Here is a 24,961-nt window from a genome sequence, read left to right on the forward strand (position 1 = left end):
TCGGGTGGCCAAGAGCTGACAACAAGGTAGCGTGGCCGAGCGGTCCAAGGCGCTGGATTAAGGCTCCAGTCTCTCCGGAGGCGTGGGTTCGAATCCCACCGCTGCCACTTTTGTAGGGTGCTAACGCCGTCTCGTTGCTTTCACGTCAGTAATTGGGTTTGAAAAGGTGAACTGTGGCTCGAAATGTTGTGCGGTCCTTGATGCTTTTTGGGGCATCGTAGGTATAGTGGCTCCATTCCCAGACAATACAAACCGTGAAGAGGCATTTTGTCTCTTGTGACGGTCGAACACATCCAGATTAGGCCAAGTGTTCCAAACTCGGCAGAAGTATATACCAGGCTTAGGGCAATCTCTTACTCGTTGGACGTAAGTCGTGGTGTAAAAAGTTGAACCGTGGCCCCAAATGCCGTGCGATCATGGAGGCCGTTGTGGGCATTGGTGGTATAGTGGCAAGCATAGCTGCCTTCCAAGCAGTTGACCCGGGTTCGATTCCCGGCCAATGCAGAAACTTAAGAAAGATGTGTTTTATCTTGTGACATTCAACCGCTTGCGGGCATTAGAAAAGTCTTATGAGCTCCTGGACAATCGATCAGCTTCGGGAAGATCTCGGGTTGCCTAGAGCTGACAACGGGGTAGCGTGGCCGAGCGGTCCAAGGCGCTGGATTTAGGCTCCAGTCTCTCCGGAGGCGTGGGTTCAAATCCCACCGCTGCCACTTTTGTAGGGTGCTAACGCCGTCTCGTTGCTTTCACGTCAGTAATTGGGTTTGAAAAGGTGAACTGTGGCTCGAAATGTTGTGCGGTCCTTGATGCTTTTTGGGGCATCGTAGGTATAGTGGCTCCATTCCCAGACAATACAAACCGTGAAGAGGCATTTTGTCTCTTGTGACGGTCGAACACATCCAGATTAGGCCAAGTGTTCCAAACTCGGCAGAAGTATATACCAGGCTTAGGGCAATCTCTTACTCGTTGGACGTAAGTCGTGGTGTGAAAAGTTGAACCGTGGCCCCAAATGCCGTGCGATCATGGAGGCCGTTGTGGGCATTGGTGGTATAGTGGCAAGCATAGCTGCCTTCCAAGCAGTTGACCCGGGTTCGATTCCAGGCCAATGCAGAAACTAAAGAAAGATGTGTTTTATCTTGTGACATTCAACAGCTTGCGGGCATTAGAAAAGTCTTATGAGCTCCTGGACAATCGATCAGCTTCGGGAAGATCTCGGGTGGCCAAGAGCTGACAACAAGGTAGCGTGGCCGAGCGGTCCAAGGCGCTGGATTAAGGCTCCAGTCTCTCCGGAGGCGTGGGTTCGAATCCCACCGCTGCCACTTTTGTAGGGTGCTAACGCCGTCTCGTTGCTTTCACGTCAGTAATTGGGTTTGAAAAGGTGAACTGTGGCTCGAAATGTTGTGCGGTCCTTGATGCTTTTTGGGGCATCGTAGGTATAGTGGCTCCATTCCCAGACAATACAAACCGTGAAGAGGCATTTTGTCTCTTGTGACGGTCGAACACATCCAGATTAGGCCAAGTGTTCCAAACTCGGCAGAAGTATATACCAGGCTTAGGGCAATCTCTTACTCGTTGGACGTAAGTCGTGGTGTAAAAAGTTGAACCGTGGCCCCAAATGCCGTGCGATCATGGAGGCCGTTGTGGGCATTGGTGGTATAGTGGCAAGCATAGCTGCCTTCCAAGCAGTTGACCCGGGTTCGATTCCCGGCCAATGCAGAAACTTAAGAAAGATGTGTTTTATCTTGTGACATTCAACCGCTTGCGGGCATTAGAAAAGTCTTATGAGCTCCTGGACAATCGATCAGCTTCGGGAAGATCTCGGGTTGCCTAGAGCTGACAACGGGGTAGCGTGGCCGAGCGGTCCAAGGCGCTGGATTTAGGCTCCAGTCTCTCCGGAGGCGTGGGTTCGAATCCCACTGCTGCCACTTTTGTAGGGTGCTAACGCCGTCTCGTTGCTTTCACGTCAGTAATTGGGTTTGAAAAGGTGAACTGTGGCTCGAAATGTTGTGCGGTCCTTGATGCTTTTTGGGGCATCGTAGGTATAGTGGCTCCATTCCCAGACAATACAAACCGTGAAGAGGCATTTTGTCTCTTGTGACGGTCAAACACATCCAGATTAGGCCAAGTGTTCCAAACTCGGCAGAAGTATATACCAGGCTTAGGGCAATCTCTTACTCGTTGGACGTAAGTCGTGGTGTAAAAAGTTGAACCGTGGCCCCAAATGCCGTGCGATCATGGAGGCCGTTGTGGGCATTGGTGGTATAGTGGCAAGCATAGCTGCCTTCCAAGCAGTTGACCCGGGTTCGATTCCCGGCCAATGCAGAAACTTAAGAAAGATGTGTTTTATCTTGTGACATTCAACCGCTTGCGGGCATTAGAAAAGTCTTATGAGCTCCTGGACAATCGATCAGCTTCGGGAAGATCTCGGGTTGCCTAAAGCTGAAAACGGGGTAGCGTGGCCGAGCGGTCCAAGGCGCTGGATTTAGGCTCCAGTCTCTCCGGAGGCGTGGGTTCGAATCCCACCGCTGCCACTTTTGTAGGGTGCTAACGCCGTCTCGTTGCTTTCACGTCAGTAATTGGGTTTGAAAAGGTGAACTGTGGCTCGAAATGTTGTGCGGTCCTTGATGCTTTTTGGGGCATCGTAGGTATAGTGGCTCCATTCCCAGACAATACAAACCGTGAAGAGGCATTTTGTCTCTTGTGACGGTCGAACACATCCAGATTAGGCCAAGTGTTCCAAACTCGGCAGAAGTATATACCAGGCTTAGGGCAATCTCTTACTCGTTGGACGTAAGTCGTGGTGTGAAAAGTTGAACCGTGGCCCCAAATGCCGTGCGATCATGGAGGCCGTTGTGGGCATTGGTGGTATAGTGGCAAGCATAGCTGCCTTCCAAGCAGTTGACCCGGGTTTGATTCCCGGCCAATGCAGAAACTTAAGAAAGATGTGTTTTATCTTGTGACATTCAACCGCTTGCGGGCATTAGAAAAGTCTTATGAGCTCCTGGACAATCGATCAGCTTCGGGAAGATCTCGGGTGGCCAAGAGCTGACAACAAGGTAGCGTGGCCGAGCGGTCCAAGGCGCTGGATTAAGGCTCCAGTCTCTCCGGAGGCGTGGGTTCGAATCCCACCGCTGCCACTTTTGTAGGGTGCTAACGCCGTCTCGTTGCTTTCACGTCAGTAATTGGGTTTGAAAAGGTGAACTGTGGCTCGAAATGTTGTGCGGTCCTTGATGCTTTTTGGGGCATCGTAGGTATAGTGGCTCCATTCCCAGACAATACAAACCGTGAAGAGGCATTTTGTCTCTTGTGACGGTCGAACACATCCAGATTAGGCCAAGTGTTCCAAACTCGGCAGAAGTATATACCAGGCTTAGGGCAATCTCTTACTCGTTGGACGTAAGTCGTGGTGTGAAAAGTTGAACCGTGGCCCCAAATGCCGTGCGATCATGGAGGCCGTTGTGGGCATTGGTGGTATAGTGGCAAGCATAGCTGCCTTCCAAGCAGTTGACCCGGGTTCGATTCCCGGCCAATGCAGAAACTTAAGAAAGATGTGTTTTATCTTGTGACATTCAACCGCTTGCGGGCATTAGAAAAGTCTTATGAGCTCCTGGACAATCGATCAGCTTCGGGAAGATCTCGGGTGGCCAAGAGCTGACAACAAGGTAGCGTGGCCGAGCGGTCCAAGGCGCTGGATTAAGGCTCCAGTCTCTCCGGAGGCGTGGGTTCGAATCCCACCGCTGCCACTTTTGTAGGGTGCTAACGCCGTCTCGTTGCTTTCACGTCAGTAATTGGGTTTGAAAAGGTGAACTGTGGCTCGAAATGTTGTGCGGTCCTTGATGCTTTTTGGGGCATCGTAGGTATAGTGGCTCCATTCCCAGACAATACAAACCGTGAAGAGGCATTTTGTCTCTTGTGACGGTCGAACACATCCAGATTAGGCCAAGTGTTCCAAACTCGGCAGAAGTATATACCAGGCTTAGGGCAATCTCTTACTCGTTGGACGTAAGTCGTGGTGTAAAAAGTTGAACCGTGGCCCCAAATGCCGTGCGATCATGGAGGCCGTTGTGGGCATTGGTGGTATAGTGGCAAGCATAGCTGCCTTCCAAGCAGTTGACCCGGGTTCGATTCCCGGCCAATGCAGAAACTTAAGAAAGATGTGTTTTATCTTGTGACATTCAACCGCTTGCGGGCATTAGAAAAGTCTTATGAGCTCCTGGACAATCGATCAGCTTCGGGAAGATCTCGGGTTGCCTAGAGCTGACAACGGGGTAGCGTGGCCGAGCGGTCCAAGGCGCTGGATTTAGGCTCCAGTCTCTCCGGAGGCGTGGGTTCAAATCCCACCGCTGCCACTTTTGTAGGGTGCTAACGCCGTCTCGTTGCTTTCACGTCAGTAATTGGGTTTGAAAAGGTGAACTGTGGCTCGAAATGTTGTGCGGTCCTTGATGCTTTTTGGGGCATCGTAGGTATAGTGGCTCCATTCCCAGACAATACAAACCGTGAAGAGGCATTTTGTCTCTTGTGACGGTCGAACACATCCAGATTAGGCCAAGTGTTCCAAACTCGGCAGAAGTATATACCAGGCTTAGGGCAATCTCTTACTCGTTGGACGTAAGTCGTGGTGTGAAAAGTTGAACCGTGGCCCCAAATGCCGTGCGATCATGGAGGCCGTTGTGGGCATTGGTGGTATAGTGGCAAGCATAGCTGCCTTCCAAGCAGTTGACCCGGGTTCGATTCCAGGCCAATGCAGAAACTAAAGAAAGATGTGTTTTATCTTGTGACATTCAACAGCTTGCGGGCATTAGAAAAGTCTTATGAGCTCCTGGACAATCGATCAGCTTCGGGAAGATCTCGGGTGGCCAAGAGCTGACAACAAGGTAGCGTGGCCGAGCGGTCCAAGGCGCTGGATTAAGGCTCCAGTCTCTCCGGAGGCGTGGGTTCGAATCCCACCGCTGCCACTTTTGTAGGGTGCTAACGCCGTCTCGTTGCTTTCACGTCAGTAATTGGGTTTGAAAAGGTGAACTGTGGCTCGAAATGTTGTGCGGTCCTTGATGCTTTTTGGGGCATCGTAGGTATAGTGGCTCCATTCCCAGACAATACAAACCGTGAAGAGGCATTTTGTCTCTTGTGACGGTCGAACACATCCAGATTAGGCCAAGTGTTCCAAACTCGGCAGAAGTATATACCAGGCTTAGGGCAATCTCTTACTCGTTGGACGTAAGTCGTGGTGTAAAAAGTTGAACCGTGGCCCCAAATGCCGTGCGATCATGGAGGCCGTTGTGGGCATTGGTGGTATAGTGGCAAGCATAGCTGCCTTCCAAGCAGTTGACCCGGGTTCGATTCCCGGCCAATGCAGAAACTTAAGAAAGATGTGTTTTATCTTGTGACATTCAACCGCTTGCGGGCATTAGAAAAGTCTTATGAGCTCCTGGACAATCGATCAGCTTCGGGAAGATCTCGGGTTGCCTAGAGCTGACAACGGGGTAGCGTGGCCGAGCGGTCCAAGGCGCTGGATTTAGGCTCCAGTCTCTCCGGAGGCGTGGGTTCGAATCCCACTGCTGCCACTTTTGTAGGGTGCTAACGCCGTCTCGTTGCTTTCACGTCAGTAATTGGGTTTGAAAAGGTGAACTGTGGCTCGAAATGTTGTGCGGTCCTTGATGCTTTTTGGGGCATCGTAGGTATAGTGGCTCCATTCCCAGACAATACAAACCGTGAAGAGGCATTTTGTCTCTTGTGACGGTCAAACACATCCAGATTAGGCCAAGTGTTCCAAACTCGGCAGAAGTATATACCAGGCTTAGGGCAATCTCTTACTCGTTGGACGTAAGTCGTGGTGTAAAAAGTTGAACCGTGGCCCCAAATGCCGTGCGATCATGGAGGCCGTTGTGGGCATTGGTGGTATAGTGGCAAGCATAGCTGCCTTCCAAGCAGTTGACCCAGGTTCGATTCCCGGCCAATGCAGAAACTTAAGAAAGATGTGTTTTATCTTGTGACATTCAACCGCTTGCGGGCATTAGAAAAGTCTTATGAGCTCCTGGACAATCGATCAGCTTCGGGAAGATCTCGGGTTGCCTAAAGCTGAAAACGGGGTAGCGTGGCCGAGCGGTCCAAGGCGCTGGATTTAGGCTCCAGTCTCTCCGGAGGCGTGGGTTCGAATCCCACCGCTGCCACTTTTGTAGGGTGCTAACGCCGTCTCGTTGCTTTCACGTCAGTAATTGGGTTTGAAAAGGTGAACTGTGGCTCGAAATGTTGTGCGGTCCTTGATGCTTTTTGGGGCATCGTAGGTATAGTGGCTCCATTCCCAGACAATACAAACCGTGAAGAGGCATTTTGTCTCTTGTGACGGTCGAACACATCCAGATTAGGCCAAGTGTTCCAAACTCGGCAGAAGTATATACCAGGCTTAGGGCAATCTCTTACTCGTTGGACGTAAGTCGTGGTGTGAAAAGTTGAACCGTGGCCCCAAATGCCGTGCGATCATGGAGGCCGTTGTGGGCATTGGTGGTATAGTGGCAAGCATAGCTGCCTTCCAAGCAGTTGACCCGGGTTTGATTCCCGGCCAATGCAGAAACTTAAGAAAGATGTGTTTTATCTTGTGACATTCAACCGCTTGCGGGCATTAGAAAAGTCTTATGAGCTCCTGGACAATCGATCAGCTTCGGGAAGATCTCGGGTGGCCAAGAGCTGACAACAAGGTAGCGTGGCCGAGCGGTCCAAGGCGCTGGATTAAGGCTCCAGTCTCTCCGGAGGCGTGGGTTCGAATCCCACCGCTGCCACTTTTGTAGGGTGCTAACGCCGTCTCGTTGCTTTCACGTCAGTAATTGGGTTTGAAAAGGTGAACTGTGGCTCGAAATGTTGTGCGGTCCTTGATGCTTTTTGGGGCATCGTAGGTATAGTGGCTCCATTCCCAGACAATACAAACCGTGAAGAGGCATTTTGTCTCTTGTGACGGTCGAACACATCCAGATTAGGCCAAGTGTTCCAAACTCGGCAGAAGTATATACCAGGCTTAGGGCAATCTCTTACTCGTTGGACGTAAGTCGTGGTGTGAAAAGTTGAACCGTGGCCCCAAATGCCGTGCGATCATGGAGGCCGTTGTGGGCATTGGTGGTATAGTGGCAAGCATAGCTGCCTTCCAAGCAGTTGACCCGGGTTCGATTCCCGGCCAATGCAGAAACTTAAGAAAGATGTGTTTTATCTTGTGACATTCAACCGCTTGCGGGCATTAGAAAAGTCTTATGAGCTCCTGGACAATCGATCAGCTTCGGGAAGATCTCGGGTGGCCAAGAGCTGACAACAAGGTAGCGTGGCCGAGCGGTCCAAGGCGCTGGATTAAGGCTCCAGTCTCTCCGGAGGCGTGGGTTCGAATCCCACCGCTGCCACTTTTGTAGGGTGCTAACGCCGTCTCGTTGCTTTCACGTCAGTAATTGGGTTTGAAAAGGTGAACTGTGGCTCGAAATGTTGTGCGGTCCTTGATGCTTTTTGGGGCATCGTAGGTATAGTGGCTCCATTCCCAGACAATACAAACCGTGAAGAGGCATTTTGTCTCTTGTGACGGTCGAACACATCCAGATTAGGCCAAGTGTTCCAAACTCGGCAGAAGTATATACCAGGCTTAGGGCAATCTCTTACTCGTTGGACGTAAGTCGTGGTGTAAAAAGTTGAACCGTGGCCCCAAATGCCGTGCGATCATGGAGGCCGTTGTGGGCATTGGTGGTATAGTGGCAAGCATAGCTGCCTTCCAAGCAGTTGACCCGGGTTCGATTCCCGGCCAATGCAGAAATTTAAGAAAGATGTGTTTTATCTTGTGACATTCAACCGCTTGCGGGCATTAGAAAAGTCTTATGAGCTCCTGGACAGTCGATCAGCTTCGGGAAGATCTCGGGTGGCCAAGAGCTGACAACAAGGTAGCGTGGCCGAGCGGTCCAAGGCGCTGGATTAAGGCTCCAGTCTCTCCGGAGGCGTGGGTTCGAATCCCACCGCTGCCACTTTTGTAGGGTGCTAACGCCGTCTCGTTGCTTTCACGTCAGTAATTGGGTTTGAAAAGGTGAACTGTGGCTCGAAATGTTGTGCGGTCCTTGATGCTTTTTGGGGCATCGTAGGTATAGTGGCTCCATTCCCAGACAATACAAACCGTGAAGAGGCATTTTGTCTCTTGTGACGGTCGAACACATCCAGATTAGGCCAAGTGTTCCAAACTCGGCAGAAGTATATACCAGGCTTAGGGCAATCTCTTACTCGTTGGACGTAAGTCGTGGTGTGAAAAGTTGAACCGTGGCCCCAAATTCCGTGCGATCATGGAGGCCGTTGTGGGCATTGGTGGTATAGTGGCAAGCATAGCTGCCTTCCAAGCAGTTGACCCGGGTTCGATTCCCGGCCAATGCAGAAATTTAAGAAAGATGTGTTTTATCTTGTGACATTCAACCGCTTGCGGGCATTAGAAAAGTCTTATGAGCTCCTGGACAATCGATCAGCTTCGGGAAGATCTCGGGTTGCCTAGAGCTGACAACGGGGTAGCGTGGCCGAGCGGTCCAAGGCGCTGGATTTAGGCTCCAGTCTCTCCGGAGGCGTGGGTTCGAATCCCACCGCTGCCACTTTTGTAGGGTGCTAACGCCGTCTCGTTGCTTTCACGTCAGTAATTGGGTTTGAAAAGGTGAACTGTGGCTCGAAATGTTGTGCGGTCCTTGATGCTTTTTTGGGGCATCGTAGGTATAGTGGCTCCATTCCCAGACAATACAAACCGTGAAGAGGCATTTTGTCTCTTGTGACGGTCGAACACATCCAGATTAGGCCAAGTGTTCCAAACTCGGCAGAAGTATATACCAGGCTTAGGGCAATCTCTTACTCGTTGGACGTAAGTCGGTGGTGTGAAAAGTTGAACCGTGGCTCCAAAATCCGTGCGATCATGGAGGCCGTTGTGGGCATTGGTGGTATAGTGGCAAGCATAGCTGCCTTCCAAGCAGTTGACCCGGGTTGGATTCCCAGCCAATGCAGAAACTTAAGAAAGATGTGTTTTATCTTGTGACATTCAACCGCTTGCGGGCATTAGAAAAGTCTTATGAGCTCCTGGACAATCGATCAGCTTCGGGAAGATCTCGGGTGGCCAAGAGCTGACAACAAGGTAGCGTGGCCGAGCGGTCCAAGGCGCTGGATTAAGGCTCCAGTCTCTCCGGAGGCGTGGGTTCGAATCCCACCGCTGCCACTTTTGTAGGGTGCTAACGCCGTCTCGTTGCTTTCACGTCAGTAATTGGGTTTGAAAAGGTGAACTGTGGCTCGAAATGTTGTGCGGTCCTTGATGCTTTTTGGGGCATCGTAGGTATAGTGGCTCCATTCCCAGACAATACAAACCGTGAAGAGGCATTTTGTCTCTTGTGACGGTCGAACACATCCAGATTAGGCCAAGTGTTCCAAACTCGGCAGAAGTATATACCAGGCTTAGGGCAATCTCTTACTCGTTGGACGTAAGTCGTGGTGTGAAAAGTTGAACCGTGGCCCCAAATGCCGTGCGATCATGGAGGCCGTTGTGGGCATTGGTGGTATAGTGGCAAGCATAGCTGCCTTCCAAGCAGTTGACCCGGGTTTGATTCCCGGCCAATGCAGAAACTTAAGAAAGATGTGTTTTATCTTGTGACATTCAACCGCTTGCGGGCATTGGAAAAGTCTTATGAGCTCCTGGACAATCGATCAGCTTCGGGAAGATCTCGGGTGGCCAAGAGCTGACAACAAGGTAGCGTGGCCGAGCGGTCCAAGGCGCTGGATTAAGGCTCCAGTCTCTCCGGAGGCGTGGGTTCGAATCCCACCGCTGCCACTTTTGTAGGGTGCTAACGCCGTCTCGTTGCTTTCACGTCAGTAATTGGGTTTGAAAAGGTGAACTGTGGCTCGAAATGTTGTGCGGTCCTTGATGCTTTTTGGGGCATCGTAGGTATAGTGGCTCCATTCCCAGACAATACAAACCGTGAAGAGGCATTTTGTCTCTTGTGACGGTCGAACACATCCAGATTAGGCCAAGTGTTCCAAACTCGGCAGAAGTATATACCAGGCTTAGGGCAATCTCTTACTCGTTGGACGTAAGTCGTGGTGTAAAAAGTTGAACCGTGGCCCCAAATGCCGTGCGATCATGGAGGCCGTTGTGGGCATTGGTGGTATAGTGGCAAGCATAGCTGCCTTCCAAGCAGTTGACCCGGGTTCGATTCCCGGCCAATGCAGAAACTTAAGAAAGATGTGTTTTATCTTGTGACATTCAACCGCTTGCGGGCATTAGAAAAGTCTTATGAGCTCCTGGACAATCGATCAGCTTCGGGAAGATCTCGGGTTGCCTAGAGCTGACAACGGGGTAGCGTGGCCGAGCGGTCCAAGGCGCTGGATTTAGGCTCCAGTCTCTCCGGAGGCGTGGGTTCGAATCCCACCGCTGCCACTTTTGTAGGGTGCTAACGCCGTCTCGTTGCTTTCACGTCAGTAATTGGGTTTGAAAAGGTGAACTGTGGCTCGAAATGTTGTGCGGTCCTTGATGCTTTTTGGGGCATCGTAGGTATAGTGGCTCCATTCCCAGACAATACAAACCGTGAAGAGGCATTTTGTCTCTTGTGACGGTCGAACACATCCAGATTAGGCCAAGTGTTCCAAACTCGGCAGAAGTATATACCAGGCTTAGGGCAATCTCTTACTCGTTGGACGTAAGTCGTGGTGTAAAAAGTTGAACCGTGGCCCCAAATGCCGTGCGATCATGGAGGCCGTTGTGGGCATTGGTGGTATAGTGGCAAGCATAGCTGCCTTCCAAGCAGTTGACCCGGGTTCGATTCCCGGCCAATGCAGAAACTTAAGAAAGATGTGTTTTATCTTGTGACATTCAACCGCTTGCGGGCATTAGAAAAGTCTTATGAGCTCCTGGACAATCGATCAGCTTCGGGAAGATCTCGGGTTGCCTAGAGCTGACAACGGGGTAGCGTGGCCGAGCGGTCCAAGGCGCTGGATTTAGGCTCCAGTCTCTCCGGAGGCGTGGGTTCGAATCCCACCGCTGCCACTTTTGTAGGGTGCTAACGCCGTCTCGTTGCTTTCACGTCAGTAATTGGGTTTGAAAAGGTGAACTGTGGCTCGAAATGTTGTGCGGTCCTTGATGCTTTTTGGGGCATCGTAGGTATAGTGGCTCCATTCCCAGACAATACAAACCGTGAAGAGGCATTTTGTCTCTTGTGACGGTCGAACACATCCAGATTAGGCCAAGTGTTCCAAACTCGGCAGAAGTATATACCAGGCTTAGGGCAATCTCTTACTCGTTGGACGTAAGTCGTGGTGTGAAAAGTTGAACCGTGGCCCCAAATGCCGTGCGATCATGGAGGCCGTTGTGGGCATTGGTGGTATAGTGGCAAGCATAGCTGCCTTCCAAGCAGTTGACCCGGGTTTGATTCCCGGCCAATGCAGAAACTTAAGAAAGATGTGTTTTATCTTGTGACATTCAACCGCTTGCGGGCATTAGAAAAGTCTTATGAGCTCCTGGACAATCGATCAGCTTCGGGAAGATCTCGGGTGGCCAAGAGCTGACAACAAGGTAGCGTGGCCGAGCGGTCCAAGGCGCTGGATTAAGGCTCCAGTCTCTCCGGAGGCGTGGGTTCGAATCCCACCGCTGCCACTTTTGTAGGGTGCTAACGCCGTCTCGTTGCTTTCACGTCAGTAATTGGGTTTGAAAAGGTGAACTGTGGCTCGAAATGTTGTGCGGTCCTTGATGCTTTTTGGGGCATCGTAGGTATAGTGGCTCCATTCCCAGACAATACAAACCGTGAAGAGGCATTTTGTCTCTTGTGACGGTCGAACACATCCAGATTAGGCCAAGTGTTCCAAACTCGGCAGAAGTATATACCAGGCTTAGGGCAATCTCTTACTCGTTGGACGTAAGTCGTGGTGTGAAAAGTTGAACCGTGGCCCCAAATGCCGTGCGATCATGGAGGCCGTTGTGGGCATTGGTGGTATAGTGGCAAGCATAGCTGCCTTCCAAGCAGTTGACCCGGGTTCGATTCCCGGCCAATGCAGAAATTTAAGAAAGATGTGTTTTATCTTGTGACATTCAACCGCTTGCGGGCATTAGAAAAGTCTTATGAGCTCCTGGACAATCGATCAGCTTCGGGAAGATCTCGGGTTGCCTAGAGCTGACAACGGGGTAGCGTGGCCGAGCGGTCCAAGGCGCTGGATTTAGGCTCCAGTCTCTCCGGAGGCGTGGGTTCGAATCCCACCGCTGCCACTTTTGTAGGGTGCTAACGCCGTCTCGTTGCTTTCACGTCAGTAATTGGGTTTGAAAAGGTGAACTGTGGCTCGAAATGTTGTGCGGTCCTTGATGCTTTTTTGGGGCATCGTAGGTATAGTGGCTCCATTCCCAGACAATACAAACCGTGAAGAGGCATTTTGTCTCTTGTGACGGTCGAACACATCCAGATTAGGCCAAGTGTTCCAAACTCGGCAGAAGTATATACCAGGCTTAGGGCAATCTCTTACTCGTTGGACGTAAGTCGGTGGTGTGAAAAGTTGAACCGTGGCTCCAAAATCCGTGCGATCATGGAGGCCGTTGTGGGCATTGGTGGTATAGTGGCAAGCATAGCTGCCTTCCAAGCAGTTGACCCGGGTTCGATTCCCGGCCAATGCAGAAACTTAAGAAAGATGTGTTTTATCTTGTGACATTCAACCGCTTGCGGGCATTAGAAAAGTCTTATGAGCTCCTGGACAATCGATCAGCTTCGGGAAGATCTCGGGTGGCCAAGAGCTGACAACAAGGTAGCGTGGCCGAGCGGTCCAAGGCGCTGGATTAAGGCTCCAGTCTCTCCGGAGGCGTGGGTTCGAATCCCACCGCTGCCACTTTTGTAGGGTGCTAACGCCGTCTCGTTGCTTTCACGTCAGTAATTGGGTTTGAAAAGGTGAACTGTGGCTCGAAATGTTGTGCGGTCCTTGATGCTTTTTGGGGCATCGTAGGTATAGTGGCTCCATTCCCAGACAATACAAACCGTGAAGAGGCATTTTGTCTCTTGTGACGGTCGAACACATCCAGATTAGGCCAAGTGTTCCAAACTCGGCAGAAGTATATACCAGGCTTAGGGCAATCTCTTACTCGTTGGACGTAAGTCGTGGTGTGAAAAGTTGAACCGTGGCCCCAAATGCCGTGCGATCATGGAGGCCGTTGTGGGCATTGGTGGTATAGTGGCAAGCATAGCTGCCTTCCAAGCAGTTGACCCAGGTTCGATTCCCGGCCAATGCAGAAATTTAAGAAAGATGTGTTTTATCTTGTGACATTCAACCGCTTGCGGGCATTAGAAAAGTCTTATGAGCTCCTGGACAATCGATCAGCTTCGGGAAGATCTCGGGTTGCCTAGAGCTGACAACGGGGTAGCGTGGCCGAGCGGTCCAAGGCGCTGGATTTAGGCTCCAGTCTCTCCGGAGGCGTGGGTTCGAATCCCACAGCTGCCACTTTTGTAGGGTGCTAACGCCGTCTCGTTGCTTTCACGTCAGTAATTGGGTTTGAAAAGGTGAACTGTGGCTCGAAATGTTGTGCGGTCCTTGATGCTTTTTGGGGCATCGTAGGTATAGTGGCTCCATTCCCAGACAATACAAACCGTGAAGAGGCATTTTGTCTCTTGTGACGGTCGAACACATCCAGATTAGGCCAAGTGTTCCAAACTCGGCAGAAGTATATACCAGGCTTAGGGCAATCTCTTACTCGTTGGACGTAAGTCGGTGGTGTGAAAAGTTGAACCGTGGCTCCAAAATCCGTGCGATCATGGAGGCCGTTGTGGGCATTGGTGGTATAGTGGCAAGCATAGCTGCCTTCCAAGCAGTTGACCCGGGTTCGATTCCCGGCCAATGCAGAAACTTAAGAAAGATGTGTTTTATCTTGTGACATTCAACCGCTTGCGGGCATTAGAAAAGTCTTATGAGCTCCTGGACAATCGATCAGCTTCGGGAAGATCTCGGGTTGCCTAGAGCTGACAACGGGGTAGCGTGGCCGAGCGGTCCAAGGCGCTGGATTTAGGCTCCAGTCTCTCCGGAGGCGTGGGTTCGAATCCCACCGCTGCCACTTTTGTAGGGTGCTAACGCCGTCTCGTTGCTTTCACGTCAGTAATTGGGTTTGAAAAGGTGAACTGTGGCTCGAAATGTTGTGCGGTCCTTGATGCTTTTTGGGGCATCGTAGGTATAGTGGCTCCATTCCCAGACAATACAAACCGTGAAGAGGCATTTTGTCTCTTGTGACGGTCAAACACATCCAGATTAGGCCAAGTGTTCCAAACTCGGCAGAAGTATATACCAGGCTTAGGGCAATCTCTTACTCGTTGGACGTAAGTCGTGGTGTAAAAAGTTGAACCGTGGCCCCAAATGCCGTGCGATCATGGAGGCCGTTGTGGGCATTGGTGGTATAGTGGCAAGCATAGCTGCCTTCCAAGCAGTTGACCCGGGTTCGATTCCCGGCCAATGCAGAAACTTAAGAAAGATGTGTTTTATCTTGTGACATTCAACCGCTTGCGGGCATTAGAAAAGTCTTATGAGCTCCTGGACAATCGATCAGCTTCGGGAAGATCTCGGGTTGCCTAAAGCTGAAAACGGGGTAGCGTGGCCGAGCGGTCCAAGGCGCTGGATTTAGGCTCCAGTCTCTCCGGAGGCGTGGGTTCGAATCCCACCTCTGCCACTTTTGTAGGGTGCTAACGCCGTCTCGTTGCTTTCACGTCAGTAATTGGGTTTGAAAAGGTGAACTGTGGCTCGAAATGTTGTGCGGTCCTTGATGCTTTTTGGGGCATCGTAGGTATAGTGGCTCCATTCCCAGACAATACAAACCGTGAAGAGGCATTTTGTCTCTTGTGACGGTCGAACACATCCAGATTAGGCCAAGTGTTCCAAACTCGGCAGAAGTATATACCAGGCTTAGGGCAATCTCTTACTCGTTGGACGTAAGTCGTGGTGTGAAAAGTTGAACCGTGGCCCCAAATGCCGTGCGATCATGGAGGCCGTTGTGGGCATTGGTGGTATAGTGGCAAGCATAGCTGCCTTCCAAGCAGTTGACCCGGGTTTGATTCCCGGCCAATGCAGAAACTTAAGAAAGATGTGTTTTATCTTGTGACATTCAACCGCTTGCGGGCATTAGAAAAGTCTTATGAGCTCCTGGACAATCGATCAGCTTCGGGAAGATCTCGGGTGGCCAAGAGCTGACAACAAGGTAGCGTGGCCGAGCGGTCCAAGGCGCTGGATTAAGGCTCCAGTCTCTCCGGAGGCGTGGGTTCGAATCCCACCGCTGCCACTTTTGTAGGGTGCTAACGCCGTCTCGTTGCTTTCACGTCAGTAATTGGGTTTGAAAAGGTGAACTGTGGCTCGAAATGTTGTGCGGTCCTTGATGCTTTTTGGGGCATCGTAGGTATAGTGGCTCCATTCCCAGACAATACAAACCGTGAAGAGGCATTTTGTCTCTTGTGACGGTCGAACACATCCAGATTAGGCCAAGTGTTCCAAACTCGGCAGAAGTATATACCAGGCTTAGGGCAATCTCTTACTCGTTGGACGTAAGTCGTGGTGTGAAAAGTTGAACCGTGGCCCCAAATGCCGTGCGATCATGGAGGCCGTTGTGGGCATTGGTGGTATAGTGGCAAGCATAGCTGCCTTCCAAGCAGTTGACCCGGGTTCGATTCCCGGCCAATGCAGAAACTTAAGAAAGATGTGTTTTATCTTGTGACATTCAACCGCTTGCGGGCATTAGAAAAGTCTTATGAGCTCCTGGACAATCGATCAGCTTCGGGAAGATCTCGGGTGGCCAAGAGCTGACAACAAGGTAGCGTGGCCGAGCGGTCCAAGGTGCTGGATTAAGGCTCCAGTCTCTCCGGAGGCGTGGGTTCGAATCCCACCGCTGCCACTTTTGTAGGGTGCTAACGCCGTCTCGTTGCTTTCACGTCAGTAATTGGGTTTGAAAAGGTGAACTGTGGCTCGAAATGTTGTGCGGTCCTTGATGCTTTTTGGGGCATCGTAGGTATAGTGGCTCCATTCCCAGACAATACAAACCGTGAAGAGGCATTTTGTCTCTTGTGACGGTCGAACACATCCAGATTAGGCCAAGTGTTCCAAACTCGGCAGAAGTATATACCAGGCTTAGGGCAATCTCTTACTCGTTGGACGTAAGTCGTGGTGTGAAAAGTTGAACCGTGGCCCCAAATGCCGTGCGATCATGGAGGCCGTTGTGGGCATTGGTGGTATAGTGGCAAGCATAGCTGCCTTCCAAGCAGTTGACCCGGGTTTGATTCCCGGCCAATGCAGAAACTTAAGAAAGATGTGTTTTATCTTGTGACATTCAACCGCTTGCGGGCATTGGAAAAGTCTTATGAGCTCCTGGACAATCGATCAGCTTCGGGAAGATCTCGGGTGGCCAAGAGCTGACAACAAGGTAGCGTGGCCGAGCGGTCCAAGGCGCTGGATTAAGGCTCCAGTCTCTCCGGAGGCGTGGGTTCGAATCCCACCGCTGCCACTTTTGTAGGGTGCTAACGCCGTCTCGTTGCTTTCACGTCAGTAATTGGGTTTGAAAAGGTGAACTGTGGCTCGAAATGTTGTGCGGTCCTTGATGCTTTTTGGGGCATCGTAGGTATAGTGGCTCCATTCCCAGACAATACAAACCGTGAAGAGGCATTTTGTCTCTTGTGACGGTCGAACACATCCAGATTAGGCCAAGTGTTCCAAACTCGGCAGAAGTATATACCAGGCTTAGGGCAATCTCTTACTCGTTGGACGTAAGTCGGTGGTGTGAAAAGTTGAACCGTGGCTCCAAAATCCGTGCGATCATGGAGGCCGTTGTGGGCATTGGTGGTATAGTGGCAAGCATAGCTGCCTTCCAAGCAGTTGACCCGGGTTCGATTCCCGGCCAATGCAGAAACTTAAGAAAGATGTGTTTTATCTTGTGACATTCAACGCTTGCGGACATTAGAAAAGTCTTATGAGCTCCTGGACAATCGATCAGCTTCGGGAAGATCTCGGGTGGCCAAGAGCTGACAACAAGGTAGCGTGGCCGAGCGGTCCAAGGCGCTGGATTAAGGCTCCAGTCTCTCCGGAGGCGTGGGTTCGAATCCCACCGCTGCCACTTTTGTAGGGTGCTAACGCCGTCTCGTTGCTTTCACGTCAGTAATTGGGTTTGAAAAGGTGAACTGTGGCTCGAAATGTTGTGCGGTCCTTGATGCTTTTTGGGGCATCGTAGGTATAGTGGCTCCATTCCCAGACAATACAAACCGTGAAGAGGCATTTTGTCTCTTGTGACGGTCGAACACATCCAGATTAGGCCAAGTGTTCCAAACTCGGCAGAAGTATATACCAGGCTTAGGGCAATCTCTTACTCGTTGGACGTAAGTCGTGGTGTGAAAAGTTGAACCGTGGCCCCAAATGCCGTGCGATCATGGAGGCCGTTGTGGGCATTGGTGGTATAGTGGCAAGCATAGCTGCCTTCCAAGCAGTTGACCCGGGTTGGATTCCCGGCCAATGCAGAAACTTAAGAAAGATGTGTTTTATCTTGTGACATTCAACCGCTTGCGGGCATTAGAAAAGTCTTATGAGCTCCTGGACAATCGATCAGCTTCGGGAAGATCTCGGGTGGCCAAGAGCTGACAACAAGGTAGCGTGGCCGAGCGGTCCAAGGCGCTGGATTAAGGCTCCAGTCTCTCCGGAGGCGTGGGTTCGAATCCCACCGCTGCCACTTTTGTAGGGTGCTAACGCCGTCTCGTTGCTTTCACGTCAGTAATTGGGTTTGAAAAGGTGAACTGTGGCTCGAAATGTTGTGCGGTCCTTGATGCTTTTTGGGGCATCGTAGGTATAGTGGCTCCATTCCCAGACAATACAAACCGTGAAGAGGCATTTTGTCTCTTGTGACGGTCGAACACATCCAGATTAGGCCAAGTGTTCCAAACTCGGCAGAAGTATATACCAGGCTTAGGGCAATCTCTTACTCGTTGGACGTAAGTCGTGGTGTGAAAAGTTGAACCGTGGCCCCAAATGCCGTGCGATCATGGAGGCCGTTGTGGGCATTGGTGGTATAGTGGCAAGCATAGCTGCCTTCCAAGCAGTTGACCCGGGTTCGATTCCCGGCCAATGCAGAAATTTAAGAAAGATGTGTTTTATCTTGTGACATTCAACCGCTTGCGGGCATTAGAAAAGTCTTATGAGCTCCTGGACAATCGATCAGCTTCGGGAAGATCTCGGGTTGCCTAGAGCTGACAACGGGGTAGCGTGGCCGAGCGGTCCAAGGCGCTGGATTTAGGCTCCAGTCTCTCCGGAGGCGTGGGTTCGAATCCCACCGCTGCCACTTTTGTAGGGTGCTAACGCCGTCTCGTTGCTTTCACGTCAGTAATTGGGTTTGAAAAGGTGAACTGTGGCTCGAAATGTTGTGCGGTCCTTGATGCTTTTTTGGGGCATCGTAGGTATAGTGGCTCCATTCCCAGACAATACAAACCGTGAAGAGGCATTTTGTCTCTTGTGACGGTCGAACACATCCAGATTAGGCCAAGTGTTCCAAACTCGGCAGAAGTATATACCAGGCTTAGGGCAATCTCTTACTCGTTGGACGTAAGTCGGTGGTGTGAAAAGTTGAACCGTGGCTCCAAAATCCGTGCGATCATGGAGGCCGTTGTGGGCATTGGTGGTATAGTGGCAAGCATAGCTGCCTTCCAAGCAGTTGACCCGGGTTCGATTCCCGGCCAATGCAGAAACTTAAGAAAGATGTGTTTTATCTTGTGACATTCAACCGCTTGCGGGCATTAGAAAAGTCTTATGAGCTCCTGGACAATCGATCAGCTTCGGGAAGATCTCGGGTGGCCAAGAGCTGACAACAAGGTAGCGTGGCCGAGCGGTCCAAGGCGCTGGATTAAGGCTCCAGTCTCTCCGGAGGCGTGGGTTCGAATCCCACCGCTGCCACTTTTGTAGGGTGCTAACGCCGTCTCGTTGCTTTCACGTCAGTAATTGGGTTTGAAAAGGTGAACTGTGGCTCGAAATGTTGTGCGGTCCTTGATGCTTTTTGGGGCATCGTAGGTATAGTGGCTCCATTCCCAGACAATACAAACCGTGAAGAGGCATTTTGTCTCTTGTGACGGTCGAACACATCCAGATTAGGCCAAGTGTTCCAAACTCGGCAGAAGTATATACCAGGCTTAGGGCAATCTCTTACTCGTTGGACGTAAGTCGTGGTGTGAAAAGTTGAACCGTGGCCCCAAATGCCGTGCGATCATGGAGGCCGTTGTGGGCATTGGTGGTATAGTGGCAAGCATAGCTGCCTTCCACGCGGTGGGCAGACGCCTGTACCTGTAAAGGAATAAATGGGGTACCCGTGTCGAATCCCGGTCACGACTATGTTTATTACAAATTATTTATTGTATTTCTTTCAATAATACCATTTAGTGGCACTGGTTATCTGCTATATCTCAAACCAATGTAAAAGGCCATACTGAGATGCCTCTAATCTACATCTAAAATTGCAGTATTGTACATTACAAATACATCATAATTGTATTTAGCCTTGTTAATTGTGTATTAACAAGATTGTGTATTGTCCGTAGGCACTATTATCATTGCTTGTATATTGTCTGTATTGGTTGAGAGTCCCAAAAGGCTTGAATCTAATGAATCTTGAACTAATCCAGGCAACTGGTTACACTGAAAATGTATCCTTAAAACAAGCAAAGGTTTTGATGGAATATATTTTTTTTATTTATTCTGGTAAAAACCTCTTATATTGGGGATTTATTTTCAGTGTAACCAGTTGCCTGGATTGGTTTGCGCCACTAAATGAAGACATTTGTACAGATGAGTCTTAAGGGGTCAATGGTAATCAATAGTCTGATCCATCTCCATTTTCATACATCATGAACATTTATTTGATGATTAATTGTGATACAAATAACTGAGATGAACAGACAATCTTATTTTGGCCATTTATTGGAACATGTAATCAAGGCTTGTACAAAAAAACTACATTAAGTGCAAAACAGTCATATTATTTATTTGAACTATTTACAACAATTTTTTATATACAGTTTGCCTACTTCCCCTTCTCCTCAGCCCACCTCTTCTTCTCTGCCTTGTAGAAGGCTGATTGTTGAAACTCCCCCCAGGTCATTTCAGCATTCATTCCATCTGCCTTGTACAGGGACAGCACCCTGGTAGGACAGTAAATGTACCTGCCCGCCACACCCCGGAACGAATGGTACACATGGGGGCTTTCTGGCCCCTGCTTGATGGGCTTGCGGCAGAACTTGCAGAGCCGACCGGTGGGCTGCTGTTCTGCCGCTCTCCGTTTCCCCCGCAGATCAGCCAACCTCCGTGCCTCTGCTGACCTGAGCTTGGCTGCCTCAAGCTCTTTCCCAAAGAAAGGGGTGTCCGCAAAGTCCTCAAACGGCATTCTGGGGTCATTCAGGCCTTCTGCTGCATAGAGCTTGTGGACTCTTTGTGAGCAGTAAAAGTACTTGACCTCCCCAGACTGGTAGAAGAGGTGGATGGAGGAACCGTCTCCCTGGTATCGCGACTTCGGCTGGCCACAAGCAAGACAGTTCCTCGTCTTCTTTTTGCCCAGCTGCTGCTGTTGTTGTTGCAGTGCCGTCTGCTTCTGGACGATGTCCCGCACCATGTCCTCGATAGCAGCCTTGGTCAGAGGGGCCTCCTGGGGATCTCTCCCAGGTGGATTGACCGCAGCAGGTGGTATGGTCACCACCGGCACGCTCTTGGTCTCACTCTCTGCCGTCAGGTGCTGCCACAGCTGCTGCGTCTCCAGGAGTTTCTCTGGGCTGGTGTTCAGGGACGTGCTGGCGTTGGTCCGCTTTGCCCAATGCTTCACATACTGTGAAATGTGTTGCTTTGTTGTTGGATGCAACAGGCTATTGGGATCACGGGAAGCAGCCTGCACCAAGCCAGCGTAGTCACTGTCCACCCTCTGCAGGAAATCCTTGGACCCTTGGTGGATTCCTATGAGGCCGTCGATGACCTCCTTCATGGCCTCTGTCCACCGGGAATGGTCCAAGACGTACAGAAGCCCGCCTGCCTTGATGGACATTGTGCGAGCAGCACGCGGGTTTGCTGTGATGGGCAGTGCAGGTGTCGTTGGCAGACCTGAAGACAAGTAGAAATAACACATAATAAATATACAATCTTGCTCTATCAAGCATCAGTGCAACTTGAGTGTTGCATCTCATTCACATTTTACTAGCAGATGTGTAAAATGAGCGATATTTGCAAAATAACCTTGAGTGGCGGTTAATCGGTGGGTTGGCTGGACTGTGGTCTGGGGCAAGACTCTAGAAGCCTCTCCAAAGATGTCATCCTGCAACAGAGGTAGTTCATGCATTTCAATTATTTAAACATGTGTGCTTAGTCTGCAGGTATAACCTGTGTAAGTTTGAAAGGGTAAATTACAAAGTGCTATCAATGCAACTTACATTGTCTTCTGGCGTGATGAAGGGCTGGTCGGCGACCACCTGGTCAGCCTCCTCTTCCTCAGCTCCCTCTTCATCAGCCCCCTGGGACCTGTTCTTGAACCAGTCCAGAGGCACGGGGCGACAGCCTGGCTCCACATACTGCAGGCCAAATCTCTCCCCTGTGTCTCTGTGGCTCAACTGCAGTGCAGGGTATTTGGCATGGCCGGTCACCCTCTCCGATGCCACGTTCAGCTGCATGATGAGCACTGGGTCAAAGACTGCAGGTAGCTTCACGTCAGGTAACTTCAGATCCACCAATCTCTGAAAGTTCCACCGTGCCATGCCCATCATGCCTTGTGCCTGGAAGAGCTCAGAGGAAACACAGTTGCCTGTGATCCACCGTGCCTGATGCGAATGGAAGCCCTCCTGTTGGGAGGTGCCTCTCACAGGGATCCACACTGGCACAGCTGCTCCTTCACCCTTGACGTGGTTGAGCTGCACTGTTCCTCCGTGTCTGTAAAGGATCCCGTCCTCCTCCTCTGGATCACTCAGGCAGCCTCTCAGGATGTGCACCCTCTGGAGTCTCCACAGCTTCAGCATGGACGGCTTGAAGAGGTAGACACCATTGGGATCTGTCTCTAGGAAGAACTGCTTGAGGACGCTCTCCACTCTCTCCAGCAGCTCTGTAGGTTGTGGTACCTTACAATTGAAAAAAGTATTACAGATGATTTCATATGCATTAACGGAATACAGAAATGAAATTACGTATTTTTCTTATTAATGTTATAACATAACAAGCATTATTAATGTTATGAACATTCAAAAGTACCTTGGTCCGGCAGTGTTCCCGGATATGCTGCTTTGTGGGATTGGCAGGCCTGATCCCACAGAAGGCGTATGCCTCCGTCAGCCTCTGCAGGTCGGTCTGGTCCACCACACAGAATGCGGCACTGAGGAACCGGCAGAAAGTGCTGTGGAGTGTATGGTGCTCTGACACGCACTCCCTGGAGAACCGCCGCATGCAATGGAAAAGGTCCAGTTTGACAGTGATGTCGCTGCTGTACTTTCCCCGGGAGGCACATGAGTTGGTCAGGTTCCCAGATGTTGCCTCCGTCACCACAGCTTCCGTGGTTTTCCATGAATCCCAGTGGAGGTGCTCCTGGGGGTCAAGGTTTGGGATCCGGAAATCAGCACAGCAGTCCCTGCTCACACAGTGAGAGAGAGAGAAGAAACAATTTAATTAATGATAGGCTTTGAGTTTCTATGTCACTTGCATACAGTTACTCTCCTGTAATTATATAGTATATTATATTTTGCTAAATGTTTCTGTCCTATGTAGAATTGAATAAAAAAGCTGTGATCTGGCTTTTACCTGTCCACCCACTGGTACTTTGCCTTCGACAGTCCAGCTGAGTCGTAGCGATGAGACAGCCCCTCGTACATGGGTTCCAGCGACCGATCACTCTCTGACTGAAGCATCACCCAGGACAGGATCATCCAGTTCTCGTTCATCACGGAGTACGAGGACATGGTTCCGGATGAGAGCACCACCTTCCGGGCCACCTTCCGAGTGTGGTCAGCTCGAATGACCTGCCCAAAAGTGCCTTGTAGGACAAGAGTGAGGGTCTTCTCCTTACGGTGGTACTCATGTACGAGGCAGTCTACTAGGTAGCGGGGACTGATGGCTACCCCACACCAGCCATCGGTCAAGTCGTAGGTACCAAAGGGATCAGGGGTGTTGTCCTTCCGCATGGTGCCTGTGATGGTCTTCTGCCCATACAGGCCGGAGTCACCATCTTGCACATTCTGCACAGTCAACAGATAGGCAAGGTGTGCCCTCTCGTACCGTAGGTGCAGAGCCTCATTCAGCTGATTTGCCATGTCTGTGGCCGACCTCCCTGTGCGACATAGCTCATCCATTACTGTTTTGCAGATGGCTTTTTTGTGGGTGAGAAATGCTGGCAGGATGTTGCAGAAGAGTTGTGGCAGCATTTCCATCCACTGGGGTTTGTCAGCAAACCAGTACCTCTTGCATGTTTTGCAGTTCAGCCGAGAGGCCAAGATGTAGTACTGGCCGCTGGTCCCAATGATGACCCGGGGTCGCCCAACTCCTGCCGAAACCACATGGGGAGTGGAGCAGCCGTAGAGGCAGGGTAAAATGTAATTGTTCCTCACTCTCTCCATAATTGCATGCTCCGGTTTCCAAATGAAAAATGGATGTAGCTGGAAGTACTTGGGAGATGGCATATCATAGACTGGATCTATGAGTTCTGGTTGGGGTGGATGACGCCACAAGGAGATCATACCCATCAGATGTCGTACAGGTCGAGATCCTGGCCAAAGTCCCAAAGATTCCATCTCCGTTTTCATCCACATCTTCTGGTTTTGGGAGCAGTTCCACTGGCTGACGTCTTGGTCCTTCCTATGGAGTGGTGGTGGGATGGTAGACGGAGCTGGGGTAGGTAGAGCACCAGCTGCGGCTGGAACAGGACAGGGTAGAGCGACAGCAGCAGACGTGGCAGGAGATGGAGCAGAGAGCGGTGGCATGGTGGCTGCAGACAGCACAGGAGCCGGTCGGGGAGAGGCTGCAGGATGACAGATGATAATGATGAGCAACTACATTCTGTAAACAACAGACTAAATACATAGATTTTTAAACATATAAAATATTATTAAATACTTTCAAGTAATTATATTATTAAATAATAGTGACTCATACCTTTTGAGATAGCAGTGTTTGCTGACTCTGTACACAGGCCCAGGGCAAGCAACTCGGGCGGAACTGGCACTGGAGCCTTCACTGGAACTGGGGGATCTAATGACAAAATATGTATACAGCTCACAACCTGTCTTTTTGCTACCGGGACTCCTGCCGGGACTGCAGTGAGAGATGACTTTCAAACACAGAGTTAAATGAGGTAAGTAAGTTATGTTTGATTAAATCTTGTATCTAGTTAGGGGCATGTGGACATCAATATTAACCTGGCAACAAAGAGGTGAGTCCATCACCCTGGTCTGGTCTGGAGAGTGTGGCTGCTGGTTTACTCTTTTCTATTACAGAAAACACAATGTTATTCTCAACATCTAACATTGTAGCTCATGCAAAACACAACATATTCTTTGTAGTATGTTTTTAAATTGCAAGAGATTCAGATGTAGTCCTAGGAACGTGATCATTTTACCTTGAGCAGTGCTGGGGTCCAGTCTGTTACCAGGCGGTTTAGACTGAGCAGCGGATGGATTCTTATATCCTGAAAAATAAGACACAAAGTTAGTCACCGTGTAAAAGTTATATTTCAGACTGACAGAGGCAAATTGCATGTGTGCTTTGTTTGCATGTAAGAACTTCTCTCAATTGGATCTGTCAGCAACTATCAAACAGCTTTGATCCTAAATAAATAATTGTGTTCAAAAACCTGTTAAGCAAACAATGCAAACAGTGGCATGCACATTCATGCAGTCTTTCATGCAGAGTATAAGACAAATAACACTTACCCTCGACGAAGAGCCTGTAAATTCATAATGGGAATCATGCAGAGTATAAGAAAAAAAACACTTACCATCAACGATGG

The 24,961-nt window shown here is 50.3% G+C and overlaps 1 protein-coding gene and 60 non-coding genes across 61 annotated transcripts; 60 read left to right on the forward strand and 1 right to left on the reverse strand.

Moving 5' to 3' along the window:
• Window positions 1-25: 25 nt before the first annotated feature.
• trnal-aag (transfer RNA leucine (anticodon AAG)) lies at window positions 26-107 on the forward strand. The gene has a single exon. It is a non-coding gene; the product is annotated as a tRNA-Leu (tRNA).
• A 325-nt stretch (window positions 108-432) lies between these two features.
• trnag-ucc (transfer RNA glycine (anticodon UCC)) lies at window positions 433-504 on the forward strand. The gene has a single exon. It is a non-coding gene; the product is annotated as a tRNA-Gly (tRNA).
• Window positions 505-631: 127 nt separating this feature from the next.
• Window positions 632-713, forward strand: trnal-uag (transfer RNA leucine (anticodon UAG)). The gene has a single exon. It is a non-coding gene; the product is annotated as a tRNA-Leu (tRNA).
• Window positions 714-1,237: 524 nt separating this feature from the next.
• Window positions 1,238-1,319, forward strand: trnal-aag (transfer RNA leucine (anticodon AAG)). Its single transcript has one exon. It is a non-coding gene; the product is annotated as a tRNA-Leu (tRNA).
• Window positions 1,320-1,644: 325 nt separating this feature from the next.
• trnag-ucc (transfer RNA glycine (anticodon UCC)) lies at window positions 1,645-1,716 on the forward strand. Its single transcript has one exon. It is a non-coding gene; the product is annotated as a tRNA-Gly (tRNA).
• Window positions 1,717-1,843: 127 nt separating this feature from the next.
• Window positions 1,844-1,925, forward strand: trnal-uag (transfer RNA leucine (anticodon UAG)). The gene has a single exon. It is a non-coding gene; the product is annotated as a tRNA-Leu (tRNA).
• Window positions 1,926-2,250: 325 nt separating this feature from the next.
• On the forward strand, window positions 2,251-2,322 carry trnag-ucc (transfer RNA glycine (anticodon UCC)). The gene has a single exon. It is a non-coding gene; the product is annotated as a tRNA-Gly (tRNA).
• Window positions 2,323-2,449: 127 nt separating this feature from the next.
• On the forward strand, window positions 2,450-2,531 carry trnal-uag (transfer RNA leucine (anticodon UAG)). Its single transcript has one exon. It is a non-coding gene; the product is annotated as a tRNA-Leu (tRNA).
• A 325-nt stretch (window positions 2,532-2,856) lies between these two features.
• Window positions 2,857-2,928, forward strand: trnag-ucc (transfer RNA glycine (anticodon UCC)). The gene has a single exon. It is a non-coding gene; the product is annotated as a tRNA-Gly (tRNA).
• A 127-nt stretch (window positions 2,929-3,055) lies between these two features.
• On the forward strand, window positions 3,056-3,137 carry trnal-aag (transfer RNA leucine (anticodon AAG)). Its single transcript has one exon. It is a non-coding gene; the product is annotated as a tRNA-Leu (tRNA).
• Window positions 3,138-3,462: 325 nt separating this feature from the next.
• On the forward strand, window positions 3,463-3,534 carry trnag-ucc (transfer RNA glycine (anticodon UCC)). The gene has a single exon. It is a non-coding gene; the product is annotated as a tRNA-Gly (tRNA).
• Window positions 3,535-3,661: 127 nt separating this feature from the next.
• On the forward strand, window positions 3,662-3,743 carry trnal-aag (transfer RNA leucine (anticodon AAG)). Its single transcript has one exon. It is a non-coding gene; the product is annotated as a tRNA-Leu (tRNA).
• A 325-nt stretch (window positions 3,744-4,068) lies between these two features.
• Window positions 4,069-4,140, forward strand: trnag-ucc (transfer RNA glycine (anticodon UCC)). The gene has a single exon. It is a non-coding gene; the product is annotated as a tRNA-Gly (tRNA).
• A 127-nt stretch (window positions 4,141-4,267) lies between these two features.
• On the forward strand, window positions 4,268-4,349 carry trnal-uag (transfer RNA leucine (anticodon UAG)). The gene has a single exon. It is a non-coding gene; the product is annotated as a tRNA-Leu (tRNA).
• A 524-nt stretch (window positions 4,350-4,873) lies between these two features.
• trnal-aag (transfer RNA leucine (anticodon AAG)) lies at window positions 4,874-4,955 on the forward strand. Its single transcript has one exon. It is a non-coding gene; the product is annotated as a tRNA-Leu (tRNA).
• A 325-nt stretch (window positions 4,956-5,280) lies between these two features.
• Window positions 5,281-5,352, forward strand: trnag-ucc (transfer RNA glycine (anticodon UCC)). Its single transcript has one exon. It is a non-coding gene; the product is annotated as a tRNA-Gly (tRNA).
• A 127-nt stretch (window positions 5,353-5,479) lies between these two features.
• On the forward strand, window positions 5,480-5,561 carry trnal-uag (transfer RNA leucine (anticodon UAG)). The gene has a single exon. It is a non-coding gene; the product is annotated as a tRNA-Leu (tRNA).
• Window positions 5,562-5,886: 325 nt separating this feature from the next.
• trnag-ucc (transfer RNA glycine (anticodon UCC)) lies at window positions 5,887-5,958 on the forward strand. The gene has a single exon. It is a non-coding gene; the product is annotated as a tRNA-Gly (tRNA).
• Window positions 5,959-6,085: 127 nt separating this feature from the next.
• trnal-uag (transfer RNA leucine (anticodon UAG)) lies at window positions 6,086-6,167 on the forward strand. The gene has a single exon. It is a non-coding gene; the product is annotated as a tRNA-Leu (tRNA).
• A 325-nt stretch (window positions 6,168-6,492) lies between these two features.
• On the forward strand, window positions 6,493-6,564 carry trnag-ucc (transfer RNA glycine (anticodon UCC)). Its single transcript has one exon. It is a non-coding gene; the product is annotated as a tRNA-Gly (tRNA).
• Window positions 6,565-6,691: 127 nt separating this feature from the next.
• Window positions 6,692-6,773, forward strand: trnal-aag (transfer RNA leucine (anticodon AAG)). Its single transcript has one exon. It is a non-coding gene; the product is annotated as a tRNA-Leu (tRNA).
• A 325-nt stretch (window positions 6,774-7,098) lies between these two features.
• trnag-ucc (transfer RNA glycine (anticodon UCC)) lies at window positions 7,099-7,170 on the forward strand. The gene has a single exon. It is a non-coding gene; the product is annotated as a tRNA-Gly (tRNA).
• A 127-nt stretch (window positions 7,171-7,297) lies between these two features.
• Window positions 7,298-7,379, forward strand: trnal-aag (transfer RNA leucine (anticodon AAG)). The gene has a single exon. It is a non-coding gene; the product is annotated as a tRNA-Leu (tRNA).
• Window positions 7,380-7,704: 325 nt separating this feature from the next.
• trnag-ucc (transfer RNA glycine (anticodon UCC)) lies at window positions 7,705-7,776 on the forward strand. Its single transcript has one exon. It is a non-coding gene; the product is annotated as a tRNA-Gly (tRNA).
• A 127-nt stretch (window positions 7,777-7,903) lies between these two features.
• trnal-aag (transfer RNA leucine (anticodon AAG)) lies at window positions 7,904-7,985 on the forward strand. Its single transcript has one exon. It is a non-coding gene; the product is annotated as a tRNA-Leu (tRNA).
• Window positions 7,986-8,310: 325 nt separating this feature from the next.
• trnag-ucc (transfer RNA glycine (anticodon UCC)) lies at window positions 8,311-8,382 on the forward strand. Its single transcript has one exon. It is a non-coding gene; the product is annotated as a tRNA-Gly (tRNA).
• A 127-nt stretch (window positions 8,383-8,509) lies between these two features.
• Window positions 8,510-8,591, forward strand: trnal-uag (transfer RNA leucine (anticodon UAG)). The gene has a single exon. It is a non-coding gene; the product is annotated as a tRNA-Leu (tRNA).
• A 526-nt stretch (window positions 8,592-9,117) lies between these two features.
• Window positions 9,118-9,199, forward strand: trnal-aag (transfer RNA leucine (anticodon AAG)). Its single transcript has one exon. It is a non-coding gene; the product is annotated as a tRNA-Leu (tRNA).
• A 325-nt stretch (window positions 9,200-9,524) lies between these two features.
• trnag-ucc (transfer RNA glycine (anticodon UCC)) lies at window positions 9,525-9,596 on the forward strand. Its single transcript has one exon. It is a non-coding gene; the product is annotated as a tRNA-Gly (tRNA).
• Window positions 9,597-9,723: 127 nt separating this feature from the next.
• Window positions 9,724-9,805, forward strand: trnal-aag (transfer RNA leucine (anticodon AAG)). The gene has a single exon. It is a non-coding gene; the product is annotated as a tRNA-Leu (tRNA).
• Window positions 9,806-10,130: 325 nt separating this feature from the next.
• trnag-ucc (transfer RNA glycine (anticodon UCC)) lies at window positions 10,131-10,202 on the forward strand. Its single transcript has one exon. It is a non-coding gene; the product is annotated as a tRNA-Gly (tRNA).
• A 127-nt stretch (window positions 10,203-10,329) lies between these two features.
• Window positions 10,330-10,411, forward strand: trnal-uag (transfer RNA leucine (anticodon UAG)). Its single transcript has one exon. It is a non-coding gene; the product is annotated as a tRNA-Leu (tRNA).
• A 325-nt stretch (window positions 10,412-10,736) lies between these two features.
• trnag-ucc (transfer RNA glycine (anticodon UCC)) lies at window positions 10,737-10,808 on the forward strand. Its single transcript has one exon. It is a non-coding gene; the product is annotated as a tRNA-Gly (tRNA).
• Window positions 10,809-10,935: 127 nt separating this feature from the next.
• On the forward strand, window positions 10,936-11,017 carry trnal-uag (transfer RNA leucine (anticodon UAG)). Its single transcript has one exon. It is a non-coding gene; the product is annotated as a tRNA-Leu (tRNA).
• A 325-nt stretch (window positions 11,018-11,342) lies between these two features.
• trnag-ucc (transfer RNA glycine (anticodon UCC)) lies at window positions 11,343-11,414 on the forward strand. The gene has a single exon. It is a non-coding gene; the product is annotated as a tRNA-Gly (tRNA).
• Window positions 11,415-11,541: 127 nt separating this feature from the next.
• On the forward strand, window positions 11,542-11,623 carry trnal-aag (transfer RNA leucine (anticodon AAG)). The gene has a single exon. It is a non-coding gene; the product is annotated as a tRNA-Leu (tRNA).
• Window positions 11,624-11,948: 325 nt separating this feature from the next.
• Window positions 11,949-12,020, forward strand: trnag-ucc (transfer RNA glycine (anticodon UCC)). Its single transcript has one exon. It is a non-coding gene; the product is annotated as a tRNA-Gly (tRNA).
• A 127-nt stretch (window positions 12,021-12,147) lies between these two features.
• On the forward strand, window positions 12,148-12,229 carry trnal-uag (transfer RNA leucine (anticodon UAG)). Its single transcript has one exon. It is a non-coding gene; the product is annotated as a tRNA-Leu (tRNA).
• Window positions 12,230-12,556: 327 nt separating this feature from the next.
• Window positions 12,557-12,628, forward strand: trnag-ucc (transfer RNA glycine (anticodon UCC)). Its single transcript has one exon. It is a non-coding gene; the product is annotated as a tRNA-Gly (tRNA).
• A 127-nt stretch (window positions 12,629-12,755) lies between these two features.
• On the forward strand, window positions 12,756-12,837 carry trnal-aag (transfer RNA leucine (anticodon AAG)). The gene has a single exon. It is a non-coding gene; the product is annotated as a tRNA-Leu (tRNA).
• Window positions 12,838-13,162: 325 nt separating this feature from the next.
• Window positions 13,163-13,234, forward strand: trnag-ucc (transfer RNA glycine (anticodon UCC)). The gene has a single exon. It is a non-coding gene; the product is annotated as a tRNA-Gly (tRNA).
• A 127-nt stretch (window positions 13,235-13,361) lies between these two features.
• trnal-uag (transfer RNA leucine (anticodon UAG)) lies at window positions 13,362-13,443 on the forward strand. The gene has a single exon. It is a non-coding gene; the product is annotated as a tRNA-Leu (tRNA).
• A 326-nt stretch (window positions 13,444-13,769) lies between these two features.
• Window positions 13,770-13,841, forward strand: trnag-ucc (transfer RNA glycine (anticodon UCC)). Its single transcript has one exon. It is a non-coding gene; the product is annotated as a tRNA-Gly (tRNA).
• A 127-nt stretch (window positions 13,842-13,968) lies between these two features.
• trnal-uag (transfer RNA leucine (anticodon UAG)) lies at window positions 13,969-14,050 on the forward strand. Its single transcript has one exon. It is a non-coding gene; the product is annotated as a tRNA-Leu (tRNA).
• Window positions 14,051-14,375: 325 nt separating this feature from the next.
• trnag-ucc (transfer RNA glycine (anticodon UCC)) lies at window positions 14,376-14,447 on the forward strand. The gene has a single exon. It is a non-coding gene; the product is annotated as a tRNA-Gly (tRNA).
• A 127-nt stretch (window positions 14,448-14,574) lies between these two features.
• trnal-uag (transfer RNA leucine (anticodon UAG)) lies at window positions 14,575-14,656 on the forward strand. The gene has a single exon. It is a non-coding gene; the product is annotated as a tRNA-Leu (tRNA).
• Window positions 14,657-14,981: 325 nt separating this feature from the next.
• On the forward strand, window positions 14,982-15,053 carry trnag-ucc (transfer RNA glycine (anticodon UCC)). Its single transcript has one exon. It is a non-coding gene; the product is annotated as a tRNA-Gly (tRNA).
• Window positions 15,054-15,180: 127 nt separating this feature from the next.
• On the forward strand, window positions 15,181-15,262 carry trnal-aag (transfer RNA leucine (anticodon AAG)). Its single transcript has one exon. It is a non-coding gene; the product is annotated as a tRNA-Leu (tRNA).
• A 325-nt stretch (window positions 15,263-15,587) lies between these two features.
• trnag-ucc (transfer RNA glycine (anticodon UCC)) lies at window positions 15,588-15,659 on the forward strand. The gene has a single exon. It is a non-coding gene; the product is annotated as a tRNA-Gly (tRNA).
• Window positions 15,660-15,786: 127 nt separating this feature from the next.
• trnal-aag (transfer RNA leucine (anticodon AAG)) lies at window positions 15,787-15,868 on the forward strand. The gene has a single exon. It is a non-coding gene; the product is annotated as a tRNA-Leu (tRNA).
• A 325-nt stretch (window positions 15,869-16,193) lies between these two features.
• trnag-ucc (transfer RNA glycine (anticodon UCC)) lies at window positions 16,194-16,265 on the forward strand. Its single transcript has one exon. It is a non-coding gene; the product is annotated as a tRNA-Gly (tRNA).
• A 127-nt stretch (window positions 16,266-16,392) lies between these two features.
• On the forward strand, window positions 16,393-16,474 carry trnal-aag (transfer RNA leucine (anticodon AAG)). The gene has a single exon. It is a non-coding gene; the product is annotated as a tRNA-Leu (tRNA).
• A 326-nt stretch (window positions 16,475-16,800) lies between these two features.
• Window positions 16,801-16,872, forward strand: trnag-ucc (transfer RNA glycine (anticodon UCC)). Its single transcript has one exon. It is a non-coding gene; the product is annotated as a tRNA-Gly (tRNA).
• Window positions 16,873-16,998: 126 nt separating this feature from the next.
• trnal-aag (transfer RNA leucine (anticodon AAG)) lies at window positions 16,999-17,080 on the forward strand. Its single transcript has one exon. It is a non-coding gene; the product is annotated as a tRNA-Leu (tRNA).
• A 325-nt stretch (window positions 17,081-17,405) lies between these two features.
• On the forward strand, window positions 17,406-17,477 carry trnag-ucc (transfer RNA glycine (anticodon UCC)). Its single transcript has one exon. It is a non-coding gene; the product is annotated as a tRNA-Gly (tRNA).
• A 127-nt stretch (window positions 17,478-17,604) lies between these two features.
• trnal-aag (transfer RNA leucine (anticodon AAG)) lies at window positions 17,605-17,686 on the forward strand. Its single transcript has one exon. It is a non-coding gene; the product is annotated as a tRNA-Leu (tRNA).
• Window positions 17,687-18,011: 325 nt separating this feature from the next.
• On the forward strand, window positions 18,012-18,083 carry trnag-ucc (transfer RNA glycine (anticodon UCC)). The gene has a single exon. It is a non-coding gene; the product is annotated as a tRNA-Gly (tRNA).
• A 127-nt stretch (window positions 18,084-18,210) lies between these two features.
• On the forward strand, window positions 18,211-18,292 carry trnal-uag (transfer RNA leucine (anticodon UAG)). Its single transcript has one exon. It is a non-coding gene; the product is annotated as a tRNA-Leu (tRNA).
• A 327-nt stretch (window positions 18,293-18,619) lies between these two features.
• trnag-ucc (transfer RNA glycine (anticodon UCC)) lies at window positions 18,620-18,691 on the forward strand. Its single transcript has one exon. It is a non-coding gene; the product is annotated as a tRNA-Gly (tRNA).
• A 127-nt stretch (window positions 18,692-18,818) lies between these two features.
• trnal-aag (transfer RNA leucine (anticodon AAG)) lies at window positions 18,819-18,900 on the forward strand. The gene has a single exon. It is a non-coding gene; the product is annotated as a tRNA-Leu (tRNA).
• Window positions 18,901-19,891: 991 nt separating this feature from the next.
• LOC146296430 (uncharacterized) lies at window positions 19,892-24,957 on the reverse strand. The gene is made up of 8 exons (XM_084683205.1): window positions 24,572-24,957; window positions 24,372-24,440; window positions 24,109-24,204; window positions 22,762-23,974; window positions 22,219-22,591; window positions 21,411-22,088; window positions 21,217-21,295; window positions 19,892-21,084 (listed from the first exon to the last, which is right to left on the reverse strand). Exons 1-8 carry the CDS (start codon window positions 24,708-24,710, stop codon window positions 20,021-20,023), a joined length of 3,711 nt encoding a protein of 1,236 aa, XP_084539331.1. The 5' UTR covers window positions 24,711-24,957; the 3' UTR covers window positions 19,892-20,020.
• Between the last annotated feature and the right edge of the window lie 4 nt (window positions 24,958-24,961).

The sequence above is a fragment of the Hypomesus nipponensis genome, chromosome 3 (genome assembly GCF_054491055.1).
Source record: "Hypomesus nipponensis isolate SF chromosome 3, ASM5449105v1, whole genome shotgun sequence".
Taxonomy (NCBI): Eukaryota; Metazoa; Chordata; class Actinopteri; order Osmeriformes; family Osmeridae; genus Hypomesus; species Hypomesus nipponensis.

What these genes read in the sequence shown, in the direction of transcription:
- LOC146296430 (XM_084683205.1), bottom strand. Translation starts at nt 24,710, where the DNA reads ATGCAATTTGCCTCTGTCAGTCTGAAATATAACTTTTACACGGTGACT. An exon ending in GGACCCCAGCACTGCTCAAG is followed by an intron (nt 24,441 to 24,571) that starts GTAAAATGATCA and finishes TTTCTGTAATAG; the next exon opens with AAAAGAGTAAACCAGCAGCC. An exon ending in TCATCACGCCAGAAGACAAT is followed by an intron (nt 21,296 to 21,410) that starts GTAAGTTGCATT and finishes CCTCTGTTGCAG; the next exon opens with GATGACATCTTTGGAGAGGC.